General features: G+C 41.5%; 1 protein-coding gene across 1 annotated transcript in view; it reads left to right on the top strand.

Moving 5' to 3' along the window:
- LOC122552357 overlaps nt 1–20,334 on the top strand; it is a 145,600-nt gene that overhangs the window by 70,563 nt on the left and 54,703 nt on the right. The window contains exons 9-11 of the mRNA XM_043695107.1: nt 9,298–9,513; nt 11,201–11,719; nt 19,450–19,884. Of these exons, the coding sequence (XP_043551042.1) occupies nt 9,298–9,513; nt 11,201–11,719; nt 19,450–19,884 (1,170 nt within the window). The remainder of the gene's footprint in view (nt 1–9,297; nt 9,514–11,200; nt 11,720–19,449; nt 19,885–20,334) is intronic.

The raw sequence follows: 20,334 nt of genomic DNA, 5'->3' as shown, positions 1-20,334 counted from the left end.
AACTCAATCAAGTTTGTGAGACATGATTTCCCATGCACAAAGCCATGTTGACTATCCCGAATCAGTCCCTGCCTTTCCAAATACGTGTACATCCTGTCCCTCAGGATTCCCTCCAACAACTTGCCCACCACCGAGGTCAGACTCACCGGTCTATAGTTCCCTGGCTTTTCTTTACCGCCCTTCTTAAACAGTGGCACCACGTTTGCATACTTCCAGTCTTCCGCCACCTCACCTGTGACTATCGTTGATTCAAATATCTCAGCAAGAGGCCCAGCAATCACTTCCCTAGCTTCCCACAGAGTTCTCGGGTACACCTGATCAGGTCCTGGGGATTTATCCACCTTTAACCGTTTCAAGACATCCAGCACTTCCTCCTCTGTAATCTGGACATTTTGCAAGATGTCACCATCTATTTCCCTACAGTCTATATCTTCCATATCCTTTTCCACAGTAAATACTGACGCAAAATATTCATTTAGTACCTCCCCCATTTTCTGTGGCTCCACACAAAGGCTACCTTGCTGATCTTTGAGGAGTCCCATTCTCTAGGAGAAAGTGAGGATTGCAGATGTTGGAGATCAGAGCTTAAAAATGTGTTGCTGGAAAAGCGCAGCAGATCAGGCAGCTGGAAGGCAAAATGGAATTTCCCTTTTAGGTGGTCACAGGAAGGTTTTCTTTATCTGGGAATTTTTATTACTCCTCTCTTCCAGCAGCTGTACGGAGCTAACATTTTGCAGCTGTTTGAGAGGATAAAGCAGGACCTGCGGCGATGGGAGGATTGCCTATATCGTGGCTTGGCAGTATAGCCTTGGTTAAAATGAATGTTCTCCTTCGGCTGCTATATCCTATGAGGTTGCTCCCGTTTTTTTATACCCAAACGTGCTGCGGAGGTTTGTGGGATGGCTTGGATCATTTATTTAGTGCTGTAGACGTCCCATAATTAAATTTACCAAATTGCTTATCAATACGGGTACAGAATATAACCTTTTTTTAACCGCCTCGGTATGGATATATATTAAAGCTCAAAGGTGTCTTTACATTGAATTCTATGTAATGACTGGAGACCAGTTTAATTTTTACAAATAAAGTTAGTCTCCAAGGTTTCTTTCTCTTTTTTAAAAGAAAAGGTCCATTTGTTATATTTGGCTAACTTTGTGTTCCTGGGATCTCCCTTAAAAGCAAACATGCTCTCCTTTTCCCTTCCTGTAAATATCAGCATGCTAAACTGGCAAAAATTCAAACTTTCACATTGACATGATTCTGGCACAGTGTGTATTTAGAGGCCAAGCCTAGCTGATGATGACGGCATGAGTTTTTATTGAACTGCAGCAGGCTGCAACATTTGTTGAGTATAAGTTGCAAGATTTGATTCAGAAACAGTGAAGGAACACAAATATGTGCCTGTGTTGTGCAGATCTGTCGATACAAAGTTGATAGAATAACTTTAATTTGTAACAATAGACAGTAGGTGCAGGAGTAGGCCATTCTGCCCTTCGGGCCTGCACCACCATACAATATGATCATGGCTGATCATCCTTAATCAGTATCCTGTTCCTGCCTTATCTCCATAATCTCTGTGCTTATATTATTCACAAACCAGTAGCGGTTGCACAAAGTATCCTAAAATTTTCAGTTGGTGCAGTTGAATCTGGTATGTGTGTGACCACCACACGGGTCTTATGGAGACAAAGTCCCACCTTCACATTAAGAATACCCTCCACTGTGCTAAATGAGATAGACTTTGACCAGATTGAACAATTCAAGGTTGAGCATCCCATGAGGTACTATATGGGCCATCAACAGCACCAGAATTGTATTCCAGCACAATTTGCAACCTCATGTCCCCACTTAACCATGACTGTCTAGCAAGGGGATCAACCCTGGTTCAATAGAGTGCAGGAGGACATGGCAAAAAATGAGCTGTCAACTTGGTGAAGCTATCAACCTGGACTACTTGCATGCCAAACAACAAAAGCAGCAAGTGATAGACAGAGCTAAGCAATCCACAACCAATGAATCAGATCCACGCACTGCAATCCTGCCTCATCCATTCGTGAATACTGGTGGACAATAAAACAATTCACTGGAGGAGGAGGCGGCTCTCCGAATATCTCTATCCTCAGTGATGGAAGAGCCCAGCATATTACTGCAAAAGAAAAGGCTGAAAAATTTGCAGCAAACTTCATTTTGAAGTGTTGTGTGAATGATCCATCTCTACTTTCTCCAGGGGTGCCCAGCATCACAGATACCAGTCTTCAACCAATTCAATTCACTCCACGTGATATCAAGAAACAGTTGGAGGTATTGGGTGACTGTCCGTGTGGAGTTTGCACATGCTCCCCGTGTCTGAGTGGGTTTCCTCCGGGTACTCCGGTTTCCTCCCACAGTCTAAAGATGTGCAGGTCAGATGAATTGGCCATGCTAAATTGCCCGTAATGGTAGGTACATTAGTCAGAGGGAAGTGGGACTGGGTGGGTTACTCTTTGGAGGGTCGGTGTGGACTTGTTGGGCCAAAGGGCCTGTTTCCACACTGTAGGGAATCTAATCTAATCTAATCTATGGCCCTGACAATATTCTGGCAGTAGTACTGAAAACGTCTGTTTCAGAACTTGCCACAGCCCAAGCCAAGCTGTTCCACTACAATTACAACTCTGGCATCTACCCGGCAATATGGAAAATTGTCCAGGTATGTCCAGGTATGACTATGGAGGACAAATCCACGCAGCCAATTGCTTTGTCTTCAATTTAGTCTTGATCATTAGTAAAGTGGTGGAAGGTAACACTTTTTGTCATCATATAGCACCTGCTCAGCAATAACCTGCTCAGTGACGCCCTGTTTGGGTTCCGCCAAGGTCACTCAGCTCCTGACCTTTTATAGAGTCATAGAGATGTACAGCATGGAAACAATCCTTTGGTCCAACTTGTCCTTGCTGACCAAATATCCTAACCTAATCCAGTCCCATTTGCCAGCACTTGGCTCATATCCCTTTAAACCCTTTCTATTCATATACCCATACAGGTGCCTTTTAAATATTGTCATTGTATCAGCTTCCACCACTTCCTCTGGCAGCTCATTCCAAAAATGCACCACCCTCTGCATGAAAACGTTGCCCCTTAGGTCCCTTTTAAATCTTTGCCCTCACACCCTACACCTATGCCCTCTAGTTCTGGGTGCCCCCTACCCTAGGGAAAGGTCTGTCTATTTACCCTCATGCCCCTCATGATTTTATAAACCTCTATAAGGTCACCCCTCAGCTTCTGACGCTCCATGGAAAACAGCCCTAGCCTATACAGCCTCTCCCTGTACCTCAAACTGTCTGACCCTGGCAACATCCTTGTAAATAGTTTCTGAACTCTTTCAAGTTCCACAGTATCCTTTGATAGGAGGCACACCAGAATTGCATGTAATATTCCAAAAATGTCATAACCGATGTCCTGTGCAGTCGCAACAGGACCTCCTAACTCTTATACACAGTGCTGTGACCAATAAAAGAAAGCATGCCAAACGTCACCTTCACTATCCTATCTACCTGCGACTCCACTTTCAAGGAACTATGAACCTGCATTGCAAGGTCGCTTGGTTCAGCAACACTCTCAGGACCTTACCATTAAGTGTATAAGTCTTGCCCTATTTTGCATTTCCAAATGCAGCGTTTCACGTTTACCTCAATTAAACTCCATCTGCCACTTCCCAGCCCATTGGCTCATCTGATCAAGATCCCATTATTCTCTGATGTAACCTTCTTCACTCTCAACTATGCTTCCAATTTTGGAGTCATCTGCAAACCTATTAACTATCTTCCCTATGTTCACATCTAAATCATTTATATAAATGAAGAAAAGCAATGGATCCAGCACAGATCCTTGTGGCACATCACTGGTCAGAGGCTCCACTTTGAAAAGCAACCTTGCACCACCGCCCTCTGTCTTCTACATTTGGGCCAATTATTTATCCAAATGGCTAGTTCTCTCTGTATTCCATGTGATCTAACCTTGCTAACCAGTCTACCGTGACAGTCTACCATTGTTGGAACGCCTTACTGAAGTCCGTATAGATCACATCCGCCACTCTGCCCTCATCAATCCTCTTCGTTACTACTACAAAAAACTCAGTCAAGTTGGTGAGACATGAATTCCACACACAAAGCCATGTTGACTATCTCTAATCAGTCCTTGTCTTTCCAAATGCATGTAAATCCTGTTTCTCAAGATTCTCTCCAGCAACTTGTCCACTACCGATGTCAGGCTCACGGTTCTATAGTTCCCTGGCTTTACCTTAATGGCTTTCTTAAAAAATGGCACCACATTAGCCAACCTCCAGTCTTTTGGCATCTCACCCATGACTATTGATGATCCAAATATCTTAGCAAGGAGTCCAGCAATCACTTCCCTAGCTTCCCACAGAGTTCTAGGGTACATCTGATTAGGTACTCTGGATTTATCCATCTTTATGCATTTAAAGACATCCATCATCACCACTACCTCTGTACTATGGACATTTTTTTTTTAAAAGATGTCGCCATCTAATTCCCCACATTGTTATAGCCTTGATTCAAGCATGGACGAAAGAGCTGAATTCCAGAGGTGAGGTGAGAATGATAACTCTTGATGGCAAGGCTGCATTCGACCGTGTGTGGCATTACGGAGCCCGAGCAAAAGTGGAATCAATGGGTATTTGGGGGGAAATCTCTCCACTGGTTGGAGGAATACCTGGCACATAAGATTGTTGTGGTTGTTGGAGGCCAGTCATCTAAGCTCCAGGAGACTTCTGCAGAAGTTCCCTAGGGTAGTGTCCTAGGCCCAGTTATCTTAAGCTGCTTCATCAATGATCTTCCCTCCATCACAGGGTTAGAAGTGAGAATGTTTGCCATGATTGTACAATGTTCACCATTCACAACTCCTAAGATACTGAAGCAGTCCATGCTCAAATCCAACAAGATATGGACAACATTCAGACATGGGTTGACAAGTGGCAAGTAACATCCATGCCACACAAATGCCAGACAATGACCATCTCCAGTAAAAGACAAGTCAGTCATCGCCCCTTGACATTCAATGGTGTTACCATCATTCAATCACTGGACTCAACACATAAACACAGTGGCTACAAAACCAGGTCGGGGCTAGGAATATTGCCGGAAGTAACTCATCTCCTGATTCCCCAAAGCCTGTCCACCATCTACAAGGTGTAAGCCAGAAGTGTAATAGAATACTCCCCAGTTGCCTGGATGGGTTAAGTTCCAACAATACTCGGGAAGCTTGACACCACCCACAATAGCAGCTCTTGATTGGCACCAGATCCACATGCATCTACTCCCTCCACCACCGGTGCTGCGTAGCAGCAGTGTGAACTATCTACAGGATATGCTGCAGAAATTCACCAAGGATCCTTAGACAGCATCTTCCAAACCATTACTTGCATCTAGAAGAACAAGGACAGTACCATTGCTTGTATGTTCCCCTCCAAAACCACTCACCATCCTGACTTGGAAGCATATCACCTTACTTTCACTGTCATTGTGTGAAAATCTTGGAATTTCCTCCCGAAGAGTATTGTGGTCTCAACCTACAGCATATGGACTGCAGCAGTTCAAGAAGGTAGCTCACAACCACCTTCTCGAGGGTGACGAGGGATGGGCAATAAAATGCTGACCAGCCAGCGAGGTCTATATCACGCAAGTGAATTTTTAAAAAAAGCTTCTCAAAGGCTGTGCAGTTCTGGGTTGGCTTTAACTGTGAAGTGAAAAATATTTTTTACGGGCTGAAGTGTTGGAAGAGGGAAGCTAAAAGAATAGTTTTAAATATTTAGTGAAATAATTGGAAAACACAAACATTTCGATCAAATTTATTAACTGTTTAAAATATTCTTTAGCATTACACTACTGAACTGAACTCTTATGTTCGGTAACATCTGTCATGCAAAACATTGTAACATTTAAAGGGGGCAATTTTAAAGATATGTTTTTCACTGTTTGGAAGCAGAGACATCCAGCCTTTTGTCATGCTTTATTGCGTTTTGCAGAACCTTTATGTCGAGCAATGCTCACTTTATTCTAAATGTGACTTTAAAAGCAATTGAAATATGAAACTGCTTTGTTTGTAATAACCAGTTTTGTTCGGGCTCAACTTTCAGCCATTCTGTAGTAAAGTTGCTGATCGTGAGTCATAAAAATATTTTCGATTCCCTTTTACCATATTTATATTTAAAAGGAAACTCTAGTAGATGTTTTGGTGCTTTTATATCTAATGTTGTTTTGTCTGATTATAAGTGTACACACCCCTGTGTGAATTGTAACAGCTTGCTTTTTTCTGACTGGAAGTGGAATCTTTTCCCCTCCTTACTTATGAAAAATTTTATCTCTGTTATACTTTAAATTTTTCTTCCCAAAAGGCCAGAGCTGAGACAGATCTGAGCTGATTTAATGGTGCTTTGCCAATAGTTTATTGTCATAGTTTACTGACATGGAAGAAAATGGCAGCAGTGTTTGTAGCAAAAGAAAGGAAAGGGGAAAATACCAAAGCTCTGGGCATAGAGACTTTCAAAAGGCTGTCGAAGATGTGGGAGAGTGCATGGGCGGGGCATGGAATGCAGGTTTTGAGCTGTAGTTAGCAGGACTAGGGATCTGAGGAAGGCTGGAAAAATGAATCATCAGGGTAAGTGAGTTTCCACTACTTGTGGGGTACGCTTGAAGTATTGGCAGATGATGTTCTAAAGGTGGAAGCAAAACATTTCAGTGACAGACTGTGGATTCGTGTACCTGTAGTTCACTCAGTGGCTGTCACACTTATGAAACACTGAGTTCCTGTGAATTGCTAAGGATGAGTCATCACTCTGCAAATAATTGAATGAGAAAAGAAATGAAGAGATTTCATTCGGTGTTCAGGTGAAGTTGTTTTGAAAAACAAGAGTTTTATGAGAGTTCTCTGTAAAATGTACCAGCAAATGTGAAGATGGGTCAAGAGCTAACTTGGGAATTAGTTCCAATACTTCCAAAGGGCGGAGCTATTTTTGTTTTAAGTAATATCATATGAAATCTAGTGGGATTTGCTTGGGTAGGTCATGTTCAGCCAGTACATGCAACAGTGGGATAAGTGACCACTCCTTGTGCAACAACTCATCTTTGTTTCTGTCTAAATGCTTCAAATTGCTCTAACCTCAAAAATGCCAGGTGTAATCCATATTTGCAAGTGCTTAGTCTAATTGTACTGAGTGATTTTCAGGGTTTATTGAAATAACACCAAAAAAATTGCACTTGTCATCATTCTTAACAAAGTGCTATATGGTATGTTTCGCATAAGGCATTTGATAGTTGGGGGAGTGTTGTGTACTTTTGTTTTGAATCCATGCTGCTACTTATCTGCTTGACGTACCCTGCCTCGGGATTGCATAGGAACATAGGCCGCAGCAGCAGAAGTAGGCTATTTGGCACTCTAGTCCTGCTCCATTATTTTGTAAGATTGTGGCTGGAATGATTGTGGACTCCATTTTCTTGCCTGTCTGTGATAACCTTTGACGACCTTGTCTATCAAAATCTAACTTGGCCTTGAATAAACTTGATGACTCAGTCTCCACTGTTCTTTTGGGGAAGAGAATTCCACGCACTAATGACATACAGAGAAAAAAAATTTTCCTCATCGCCATCTTAAATACGTCCTCTTATCTGAGTCATTCAACTCAGAAACAGAGCCTTTGGTCCAACTCATCTGTGTTAACAAGAAATCCTAATCTGACCTAGTTCCATTTGCCAGCATTTGGCCCATATTCCTCTCAAACCCTTCCTTTTAAATGTTGTAATTTTATTCGCCTCCATCACTTCCTCTGGCAGCTCGTTCCATACAAGTACCACTCTGTGTGAAAAGGCTACCCCTCAGGTCCTTCTTAAATCTTTCCCCCCTGACCATAAACCTATGCCCTCTAGTTTTAGAGTCCCCTTCCCTGAGGAAAAGACCTTGGCTATTCACCCTATCTATGCCCCTGCTGTGATTTTATAAGCCTCTATACAATCACCCCTCAGCCTCTCCCTACAGCTCCAACCCTCTAATCCCAGGGATATCTTTGCCAATCTTTTCTGCACTCTGTCAAGTTTAACAATATCCTTCCTATAGAAGGGCGACCAGAATTGTACACAGTATCCCAAAATTGGCCACAGCACTGTCCTGAGTGGCCATAATATGATATCCCAACTCCTATACTCTGTTCTCACCAGTGAAGGCAAGCATACCTCCTATATTCACATCTAAATTATTTATATAAATGGTAAACAACAGTGGACTCAGCACTAATCTTTGTGGCACACCCCTCGTCACAGGTCTCCAGCCCTAAAAACAGCCCTGTACACAACCCTTTGTCTGTTACCTTCAAGCCAAATTTTGTATCCAATTGGTGTTCTTAAATGATATACCTTTTAAAGGAAAAATACATTTTAAAACTGAAGCAGTGGCAGAGATGAAGAGACGAATAACTCAAAACAGTTATTCAGTAAAATCTTCTAACTATATTTGTTGCAAAACTAGAATTGTGGTGATAACTGTTGCTTTCACAAGTGAAATTGTGGCACATTGTATAACATATAAAGTCTTCAGGCCTTTTAAAAGTGTGCACTACTGCTGAGCCAGAAAGCCGTTTTGAATTAAGTATGAGGCACCCCCATTGAATTACTTGGTTACTTTAAGTGACACTTGCAACAATTACGGTTTAAATTTTTAAGTTAAAAATCACATAACACCGGGTTATAGTCCAACAGGTTTTTAAGTACTTTTTAAATTTGTATTTAACAGCTCTGTAAATCTCCCTAGGTCCCAGTCATTTACGACACCCCATTAGGTAATACTAAGCTTCATAAACCAGCAGATTTCTGATTCAATCTCAAATATATGTTGGGCTAGTTGATTAGGTTGTGCTTGCTACTGGGATGCTGCCTTTAGCCTTGATAGCCATGGGGAGAGAAGGGAGTATGGGGTAAGATCAACTTTGGTTCTCTTCCTTAAATGCTTTCAAATTATTACTTTAGGGGTTATAATCCAGGGGGTTTCACAAGGAGCAGACTATGCCTCACTGTGTCAAATTGTCCAGTGATCATCGTCATTTGGGTTTACTGAAATGTGGTCACTTGACTAAGTTATTGAAGGATGACTCTCTACTCGTTTTAACTATTAAGTAACTGGTGAAATCCAGTGGTTTGAAAATGGGAGATTCCATCATGTGTATTATCAACTTGAGCATTATTAATTTTAACATTTTGGACAACAGATTTGGAAGGAAGGAACCGCTTAAATCATTTTCTGTTTTTTTTGTAGTGGTGATAATTGATCCTGATGATGATGATGAAATGACGACTCTGGAACTCGATTTGCCATCTGGACATAGTTCTGCAGAATCTGAACTCCAGGAGAAAAATGGATTGTTAGGAACTCCAGATACAAACTTGCAAACAACTTCAGTGCTTCCCAAGCAGCCTCTTCCTAAAATTACCTTGGTGACCCAAGGAGAGGATTCACTGCAGTCTAATAAATGTAAGTTTAAGGTAATTCTGCTGATTGATAGAGCAACAGAGATGGCAACAGTATTTAGTCTGGAGGAGCCAGGGTAATAGTGGTGGTTAATGTTTTCTGCATGATGTTTGCTCTTTTAAAGGAAAAATACAATTTAGGATGTAATTCCCAAAACTAATGCCCTGCATTCATTTTGTGAAATGGTGTTTATATATGTTGATTGTCTTGATCCTTGACTAAAAGCTATTTCCTTCTCAGGTACCTCCCACGCCCCTACTCTTCTATTTATCTCTCAGCCCCCTTCCTACTCCTCCCCTTCCCCCACATTCCTGATGAAGGGCTCATGCCTAAAATTCCAATTCTCCTGCTCCTCGGATGCTGCCTGACCTGCTCTGCTTTCCAATGTCACACTTTTTGACTTTGATCCCCAGCATCTGCAGTCCTCACTTTGTCCCAAAGCTGAATTTGCCAATCATTGAGATACCCTAAATATGTTACATTAATGTTCTTCTTTTTGACATTTCTGCCTGTATTTAAAACTATTTTTCTTTTGTGGAAGCATCCCTAATTTTGGCTAAGTCTCCACTTGGGAATTCTCTGGAAAAGTTGGCAAGATTTTGTGCTTGGGACCATACCATCTTTGCATTTGTTCATTTGTGTGTGGATGAGGTTGACGGCTACTGCACATTGATCGATTCATAACACACTGAGTGCTAGCCACTTTACTGTACTAGCGATGGCCAGGCAGGGTCAAAACCCGTCCAGCTTGCTTTCTAAATTTTAAAGTTTAGCCTTTCCTTCTAATTTGGCAAAAACAAGAACTGTATAATTCAGCCTATTGTTTGGGACCCTTATTCTAATCTATCTAGCCATCTACTATGAAATTAATCCCTCTTTTCGTCCTGTTATAAATTTGGCATAGCATCACGTAAGTGGACACAGGTCTGCTAGATAGGTCTGACAATCTTTTAATATTATGTGTATTTAATCTCAGTTGGAGCAGGAGGATGACCAGGAGATGAAAAGTGTCATACTTGATTAGGAAGAGGTTCTTTTTGTGTGATCAAAGCTAAAGCATGTTGGATAACTGCAGCTGATCCTTATTCTGAATTTGGCTCGTGCTGGTTCTACCTTTTGAATGGTAGATGTGATGCTAATCACTGTCTGTGAGTGCTTCATTTTTGAGCATCTTTACTTGACTCATTTAGACATTGACCAAAAAAATGTACTGAAAGCCTTTAAAACAGCTTTAAAACAGTACCTCAGAATATCTCTGAAAGAGAGTTGAGGATCAATATTGTGGTGACCTGGGTCCATTTTCCTTGTGCTTTCTTCCACCATCCTCTTGAAAGCACCAAGGAACCCAAGTATAGAAATGAAACTGAGAGGAAGTGCAATGTAAAGGTAGTGTAACAACAAAGTCTTAGATTTTCAGATGAAACAAAATAATTTAGGACATTTAAAGCTGGTACTTGGAGACTCGTGGTCACACAGTATTGGAAAAAAATAACCTAATATTGACAAAATATTAGGTCAGACTTGTCCCACTCTATGCATCAAGTCAGGATAGGCATTGTATGTTTTTACTCACCAAATTTGGGTTTTCAGGTACGTGGTTCGACAAGCACAGTACTTGTTGGGAGCTTGTTAAGGCTATGAATATGTGTTATGTCAGTATTGACTGTTTTGTGATTTTTTTTTGCTTTAGTGCTGAATTCCTGTCAGTTATGTGGCACCTGCTTTGAGACTCGTAAAGGATTATCAAGTCATGCACGCTTCCACCTGAGGCAATTTGGAGTGCCAGACTCGGAAAGCAGTGGCGCCCCGATCGGTACACTGTATGAACTGATGAAAAGAAAAGGGATACCTAGTGTTTTACCCTCCACTTTGGCTACTGATAAATCGCAGAGCTGTTCACCAAAGGACATGTCTGCTGTAAAACAAGAAACTCCTGGCAAACCAATTGGAGAGGAGTGCCAGGGAGAAGCAACACATGCAGCTAAATCGCCAAAGTTGACCATTACCAGTCCACCGAAGGGCCAGTCTCAGGCAGGATCATCGACACTCAAGAAAGTGCATCCCATTTTACCAAAGCCGGTGTCTAGTAAATCTCCAGAACCTGGAAAAACAGGGCGACCATTGATGGATACTCCTCAGACATCAGGAGAGCTGATGTCGAAGAAGCTGTTTTGGACCCCACAAGATGACAACACACCTTTAAACCTCAGTAAGTTGTAGTCACCTTTTGGCCTTTAAGGTGATTTGCGTTGTAAAATCCTAATATTTAAAAAACAAACAAGCCCCATTAACTTCAAACTGAATGGCTAAACTAAGATTAATTTGAGTCATCAAATAACTTCAATAACCATGCAGTTTATTTGTTCAGATATTGGGAGGGAAGCATTCAGTTTTATTTTGCATTGAAGGATAGGGATAGAACTTGGTTATACTCACATGTGGATAAGTAGTGGAAGTGCCTTCAAGAAATTTCATCTTCGTAATGAAAATCAGGGTTAGTCACACATACGTGACAGACTCTTTCCCAGAATATTAAAACTGTTAAACCTCTCTCAAATCTGAAGACTTTTAAAACAGATTTTGGTTTTTGTTTATTGGTGGTGTTCTACCTTGCTAGTATTTTACACTGAGCCTTGTGCAGTCACGTCAATCTCTCCAGATCAAAAAATAGATGTCTGCATCATTTTAGTGATATTACCACCTTGGCCTTGGTGTATCTGTGTCCCAAACATAAGGACATGTAATTTTAACCTCTTGAGAGAATTAGAATGTTGAGGCTTTTTCTTTCAAGAGCTTGCATACAAAGCACTTTTTAAGACATGACCGTAGGACTACTTGATGACAATTTTCTCCCAAACGGAATTGACCTCTGACCTTGAAACATGTTGCATAAAAACTTTTGGTATGACCTACTTCCTTCGCTCCTAGATATAGTGCAAACACTGCAGAAATTTTCATTCCTTTGGGCATGATTTCATAGTTTGGTTGTGATGTATACCTTTCTTACCTATCCATCAACAGCATTTCTGCTTAAAATGAGGAGAACCTTGGAGAGCGTAACTCCACAGCGGGTCCTTCAATTAGCTCAGATCTCGGAATAAGTTAATTTTATAAATTTGGGTGCTAATAGCTTTCAGTCTGAAATTTGATGTCCTCTGAGTATTTGGAGCATGCTGAATGGGACAACAGTCTGTCATTCTTTTCTAGGTAAAATTTGAACAGAGGTCATCATAAGCAACCTCATATCCATGAGAGCGTACCAAAATGCCTAGTACCTGATGTGATTAAGTTTATAAATATTTAAGCCCCTTAGCTTGGCTTTCAATTCTGATGTAACTTTCAATGTATAACAGTGCTATTGTACAGTCATAGAGACGTACAGCACGGAAACCGACCCTTCGGTCCAACTCATCCATGCCAACCAGTAATCCCACCTTATCTAGTCCTATTTGCCTGCATTTGGCCCATAACCCTCTAAACCTTTCCTATTCATATACCCATCCAGATAACTTTTAAATGTTGCAATTGTACCAGCCTCCACGACTTCCTCTGGCAGCTAATTCCACACACTCACCACCCTCTGCATGAAAACATTGTCCCTTAGGTCTCTTTTATATCAATCCCCTCTCACCCTAAACCTTAAACCTATGCCCTCTAGTTCTGGACTCCCCCACACCAGGGAAAAGACTGTCTATTTAACCTCATGATTTTATAAACCTCATACAGTCACCCTTCAGCCTCCGAAACTCTAGGGAAAACAGCCCTAGCCTGTTCAGCCTCTCCCTATAGCTGAAGTTCTCCAACCCTGGCAGCATCCTTACAAATCTTTTCTGAACCCTTTCAATTTTCACAAAATCCTTCCGATAGGAAGGAGACCAGAATTGCATGCAGTATTCTAACAGTGGCCTAACCAACGTCCTGTACAGCTGCAACATGACCTCCCAACTCTTATACTCAATGCTCCGACCAATAAAGGAAAGCATATGAAACACCTTTTTCACTATCCTATCTACCTGCAACTCTACTTTCAAGGAGCTATGAACCTGCACTTTAGCAACACTTCCCAGCACTTTACCATTAAATGTATAAGTCCTGCTAAGATTTGCTTTCCCAAAATGCAACACCTCGCATTTATCTGAATTAAACTCCATCTGCCACTCCTCAGCCCACTGACCCATCTGATCAAGATCCTGAGGTAACCTTCTTCGCTGTCCACCACACCTCTGATTTTGCTGCAATCTGCAAACCTACTAACCATCCCTCCTAGGTTCACATTCAAATCATTTATATAAATGACAAAAAGTAGTGGACCCAGCAACAATCCTTCTGGCTCTCCACTGGTCATTTACCTCCAGTCTGAAAAAAAACACTCCACCACCACCCTGTCTTCTACCTTCGAGCCAGTTCTGTATCCAAATGGCTAGTTTTTCCTGTATCCCATGAGAACTAACCTTGTTAACCATGGGGAACCTTGTCGAACATCTTACTGAAGTCCATATGAGTCACGTCCATTGCTATGCCCTCATCACTCCTTTGTTACTTCTTCAAAAAACTCAATCAAGTTTGTGAAACATGATTTCCCACACCCAGAAATATGTTGACTATCCCTAATCAGTCCTTGCCTTTCCAAATACGTCCTCCTAAGCAAAGGAATTATAAGCCATAGAAATTTGCCATTAGCTCGTGAGCAGCTCTGAATTGACATATGACAGCCTATGATACGCTACACTTACAGAGCAGAATAATCTCCCAAGTGGACCAGCTTTCTCTCCAGCCTCAATTAAAACGGCAGAGCTCTGGTTGACATTCTATCTCAGCTACCAAAAGGAGCCAAATTCTGGTGCATTAACTCATTAAAATGTGTATGGGCAAAGTTGGGGTATCGTTCACGGATAGAAATTCTGGTATCAGAAAAATGATACCAACCTCCATATACATCATATCATCCGTCGTCATTTCTGCCACCTCCAAATGGACCCCACCATATTATTTCCCTCCCCTCCCCTATCAGCGTTCCGAAAAGACCACTCTCTCGTCAGGTCCACATCTCCCACCAACCCAACCTCCACTCCCGGCACCTTCCCCTGCAACCGCAAAAAATGCAAAATTTGCGTCCACACCTCCCCCCTTACTTCCCTCCAAGGCCCCAAGGGATCCTTCCATATCCGCCACAAATTCACCTGCACCTCCACACACATCATTTACTGCATTCGCTGCACCCGATGTGGGGAGACAGGCCGCCTACTTGCGGAACGTTTCAGAGAACACCTCTGGGACACCCGGACCAACCAACCCAACCACCCCTTGGCTCAACACTCAACTCCCTCTCCCACTCCACCAAGGACATGCAGGTTCTTGGACTCCTCCATAGCAACACGACGGCTGGAGGAAGAGCGCCTCATCTTCCACCTAGGAACCCTCCAACCACAAGGAATGAACTCAGATTTCTCCAGTTTCCTCATTTCCCCTCCCCCCACCTTGTCTCAGTCCCAACCCTCGAACTCAGCACCACCTTCCTAACCTGCAATCTTCTTCCTGACCTCTCCGCCCCCACCCCCACTCCGGCCTATCACCCTCACCTTGACGTCCTTCCACCTATCGCATTTCCAACGCCCCTCCCCCAAGTCCCTCCTCCCTACCTTTTATTTTAGCCTGCTTGACACACTTTCCTCATTCCTGAAGAAGGGCTCATACCCAAAACGTTGATTCTCCTGCTCCTTGGATGCTGCCTGACCTGCTGCGCTTTTCCAGCAACATATTTTCAGCTCGTATCAGAAAAATGGCTCAAGTTTTGCAGTCATGGGATCATGATTACTGCATTAACTCACAGTTGAGATGGTGATAAAGAATTAATGCCTTTGAATGAGTAATCCGGAGTATCTCCAGCATCTGCAGTCCTCACTTTCTCCTCCTGAGTAATCCGGAGGGCAAGGTTACCCACAGGTTCAAATCCTACCATGGCAGCTGACAGAATTTAAAATAAAGAGGTCTGGAATTTAAAACTAGGTTTGATGGCAAGTATCATCAATTATTTTAAAAATCCACTTAGTTCACTAATGTCCCTTCAGGAAGAAAATCCGCCATTCTTATGCAGTCGAGCCAATATGTGATTCCAGACCACATGGTTGACTATTAACTACCCTTGGAAATAGTCAAGCAAGCCATTCCGTTTTGGGGCAGTTCGGGAGTAGCAGCAAATGCTGGTATTGTCAGCAATGCTCACATCTGGTGAAAGAACTTTACAAGAATATAGAAATTAAAACCTGAATTGATGTTTATTCTTCCATAACAAATCTAAATTCCTATTCAGGGGATGGCGCTGTCCCTTAATTAAATAAGATTTGAATCTCCATTACACGAGATTGCTGTTCCAAGTGTTGATTCTGTCTGAAAAATATTCTTGATATCTGCCCTGATTTTAGTTGACACCCTTTACTCTAGCAGACTTTAAGGAGCCCTCTAGATTTCTCTATATCTAGCTTTTTGTATTTTTTTTAGTTCCATAAATTTCCCTTTCAGTTGCCACCATTTCATGTGAGCGTTGCTGTGCACCTGCATCACTTCATGTTATCATCCTGGTTTGGGATTCTTTACTGAACCATGACTCTTCCATGCCTTGAATGTCTTGGTAACCAAATCTGAGCAGAATTCTGAAATGGCATTGCAAAATTTTAATAACTCATCCTTTTATATTCAACTGTACTAGCTATTGTGTTAGTTTTTTTCTTTAAAGCAGACTTTACTGACATCAGTTAAAGTGCAGTGTGGGGTTTGCAGAATTGGTCATCAGACCCAGATCCTTTTCTGCTTCATTTTTAACTATTACTGTGCCACCTTTAGGTAATCTTGCCACATCCGTTTTCCTTCTCAATTGTTGCCCATTTTATCCAAAGGCTTCTGTAGATTCCTGGTCTGTTAGTTTAATCTTGACAGCTCCTTGTACGACAGTAAATAATTCAAAATCCAGTGTGCAGTACAAGTGCACAATAGTATAATTATAGCAGTTCACTACATCAGCTAATGCTGTACAGCCACCATACAAATTAGCCTCTGTACCAAGTGGTTCTGAAGAGGATGGCATAAAATCGTGAACTTCAATATGGAAGCTATAACGTATGGAATGTGTACCAGTTCCATAAGTGGCCCTTTTTTAATCGTATAGAATAACTAAAATGGATTATCACTTGAGAAAACCCACTGACTTTCTCAAATAAATAAAAACATTCCCTAACACACTGCTGTAAATATTTTATAAATATTAATAAACAATTTAAATTTTATTAACTATGGGCGGCACGGTGGCACAGTGCTTAGCATTGCTGCCTCACAACGCCAGAGACCCGGGTTCAATTCCGCCTCAGGCAACTGTCAATCCTCCCCGTGACTGCGTGGGTTTCCTCCGGGTGCTCCGGTTTCCTCCACAGTCCAAAAATGTGCAGGTTAGGTGAATTAGCCATGTTAAATTGCCCATAGTGAAGGGGTAAATGTAGAGGAATGGGTCTGGGTGGGTTGCTCTTCGGAGGGTCGATGTGGACTTGTTGGGCCGAAGGGCCGGTTTTCATACTGTAAATAATCTAATCTTAACTGTCTTGAGAGGAATATCAGTTAAATAATAATAGTCTGCATGGGACATGGTTTTGTTCTCCAAGCTAGATTTGAAGTTTTATCCTTTGATCTATGGACATTATTTACAGAAATGCCTTTTTCATTGAATTTGATTACATAGCCTTTCTTAATTAATGCCTTTCAGCCTTTTTGATGCCAAGCGTCTAGTATTTAGATCCATTTGGGAATAGCTGAGAATGCATATTTCTCTTTCTGTGGGTAATAGGGGTCCTTGGTCATTGTACTATTCTCTGATTGAGAGTCCTGGAATTAACTTGAGGAATGATTTACCATGAATTAAGAAAGGATCTTGTGGATTTTGAATGAAGTCTTAAAGGCAGGTATGACTCAGAAGTTATTTGAATGCATGATGATACCACATAGTATGTAAAGTACAATCTTAGTTCAAAAGATCAGTACACCAAGGTAAGCACCCTGTGTTTTTTAAAATCTTACCATACAAGCTTTTATGCTTAAGTTATTAGGATATTTATAGAGTCTGCTATCAATTGTCTTTATGTTGTAGATTTTACCAATGTCATGAAGATGTTCCAAAGTTGCTGCAGATTTCAGGGTTGGCTTTTTGTGAATATATCTGTCTTGAATGTGATGGGCAGGAACTTTTTTGTCAAACCTCAGCAGCACCACCTCCAATACCCCCCACCCCCCAAACCCACTCCTCAAAGTAACTTCCTCCAGTTTGCATCCAGTTGAGATTGTTAATCAAACTTAACTTGTTTACTGGAGAATCCACTGCTCTTATACTGTAACTGCCAGTTTGGCCTGGTTCTTGTTGGCTGTTTTCAAAATTTATCTTTTAGTTATTTAGCTTACTGAGGGATTTTTTTATTTAAACAGGTTCTTGTTTCTCTTTAACATTCTCTTTAAGGACATATGTATGATTCTGGAAATTTAAAGACCACCCTTAGTGTTGGCTAAGTTTGAGTGCCAGCTTTTGTATCAGATATTCAGTACTGAAGTTGAGGGGAACCTGCTAACTTCATGTGCTGATCACTGTACCATTGCGTTCCATCAGAAAATCCTCAAATATTTCGTGGTATGAAACATGCCCATTTTTTTTGAGGATAGCACCAACTTTTTTTAAACTGTATTTTCTGATTGGAGCTGCTTTTACGAGTTCTGGCTATTTGCATTTGCTCAGGCACTGGCTTGGCTTTGTGTTTTTTTTGTCTGTGCTGCTGTTTGCATGGTTGCACTGCAGAACCTCCTTTTGTCTGTGATGCTTTGTGTTTCCGTGTATGTTGATGAGCTTTTATTTTGTAATGGTGATGGTTGCCTGTGATTCCTGAAACTTTGCTTGTTTTTTGTATGAGATCTATTGCATTGATCACTGCTGCCTTTTAGTTTAGGTAGGAAGGGTGGAAGTAAAGGGTAAGGGGTTGACTTGCATGTGGCACTTTGACCTGTATTGCTTCAATGATGTAGAGTTTGTTCTGTGTTACTGCTTCATAATTGCCTACCCAGTTAAAATAATAATCATGGACAAATTGGTCAGTGCTTGTGTTAGTCTTTATTTACTATCTTTGCTAAACTCTCACCTTTGCCTCTCAAAAATGTGCTTTTGAATTATTTTAATCATAAAATTTATTCCGATGTACTTTGACAAAGCTGCTGTTGGTCAAACTTCCCTACAAGTGCCTTTAATTTTATTTACACAAACTTTTATCCTCTTGCTGAGTGACCGAGATTTAGCAGTCAAGACTACACAGGTGCTCAGTGCCTTCAGTAATATTATACTTCAAATGATGTATTGGATATGTTAATTAATAATCCTGCCCTTTCTACCCTGAGCAGCACCCCTTGCCAATCAAAGTCCAGGATGCACTGGGGTTCCCTGCAAACTGGCAGCCCACCAGGGTTCTACTAAATTGGCTGCATTTTCAAGTTCATGGACTTCATATGTGAACTGTGCATCCTCATGCACAGTCATCTCCACATGAAAGCTCCTGACTAGTGATTATAGGAACATAATCCCTGGCTGATTGGAGTTTATTCCTTATTCACAGCTAGAGAGGCAAGCTAGATGGTAGCCCTACCAGAATCCCAGCTGAGTTAAAATAACACAGACCCTGTAGTGGAGGTAGGACTTTCCAAATTGGTCTGATTAGTTGAAAGACAGAATTATTTTTCAGCCCTAAATTTCCATCACTTAAATCAATAAAATGTAAGTTCTATATAGTTTGGTTCCTGTATTACTGCTTAGAGCTGCAAAATGCTCTTTAGATGCATCAATGAAGTGTATGAGAGGTTAATGAACATAACACAGGTGCCGTTGTAACGGTGTTAAATACGACTTCTCTCTTTCATTCACAGCAGTTAACAGTGAACACATAAGCTGTCGGTTGTGTGGTGCCTGCTTTGAAACCCGGAAGGGGCTGTCGAGCCATTCCCGAGCTCACTTGAGGCACTTTGGAGCGGTGGATGTGGATTCTAAAGGATCTCCGATTGAAGCTTTAAATGAATTCATTAAGAAAAAAGGAATTCAGAGTGCTTTGTCATCCATGTTGCCAATAAAGAAAACGCACAGCTACCCTAAAGTGTCTGCCCTCAAAGCAGAAAGGACTAATTTCAAGTTAGGAACACCTGTCAACAAGAAAACATCTCTAACATCCTCTTCATTGTCACCACAGAAGAAGCTGAAGCAAGTCACTATGAGTGTGCATATGGAATCTGGGATTTCTCAGGCTTCGAGATCTAATAATGAACTGGCTGCAGAAACTTATTGGCCATCTTCACCTATAAATCTGTGTAAGATATTAATTAGTGATAGGTGGGCAAGATGCTGTTTTTGTAATCCAAGGAAATATAGCTTCTCATCAGAATGACCCAGGGGCAGAGTCACTGGCATCTTTCTAGGAATGCCTGTGAGCCAGACTATTTTCCCCCATCCCTTCTGAGAGTAGAAGTAGGGAAGCTATTAGCTGGAATGGGAAAGAAGAAATTTTAAGAGTGATGGTTGGAAATGAGGATGCAAGCAATGAGCATTATTTGAAGGGCTGGTGAACTGATAATTTAATGAGAGGAAGCATTTATTCATAAAACCAGGATTAGCAAGGCTGTTTAAAATTACACATTTGATAAGTCCAATGGTTTGTTCTGCTTTCAGGTTTATATTGTTCATCTTTCAACCAGGTGAGAAAGACCTAAACTGCATTTTAAATAGTGCTTCTCATATCCTCTCAACATTCAAAAGTGCTT

Source organism: Chiloscyllium plagiosum, chromosome 8, assembly GCF_004010195.1.
Source record: "Chiloscyllium plagiosum isolate BGI_BamShark_2017 chromosome 8, ASM401019v2, whole genome shotgun sequence".
Lineage (NCBI taxonomy): Eukaryota > Metazoa > Chordata > Chondrichthyes > Orectolobiformes > Hemiscylliidae > Chiloscyllium > Chiloscyllium plagiosum.
This window is presented reverse-complemented; position numbering and strand designations above follow the sequence as displayed.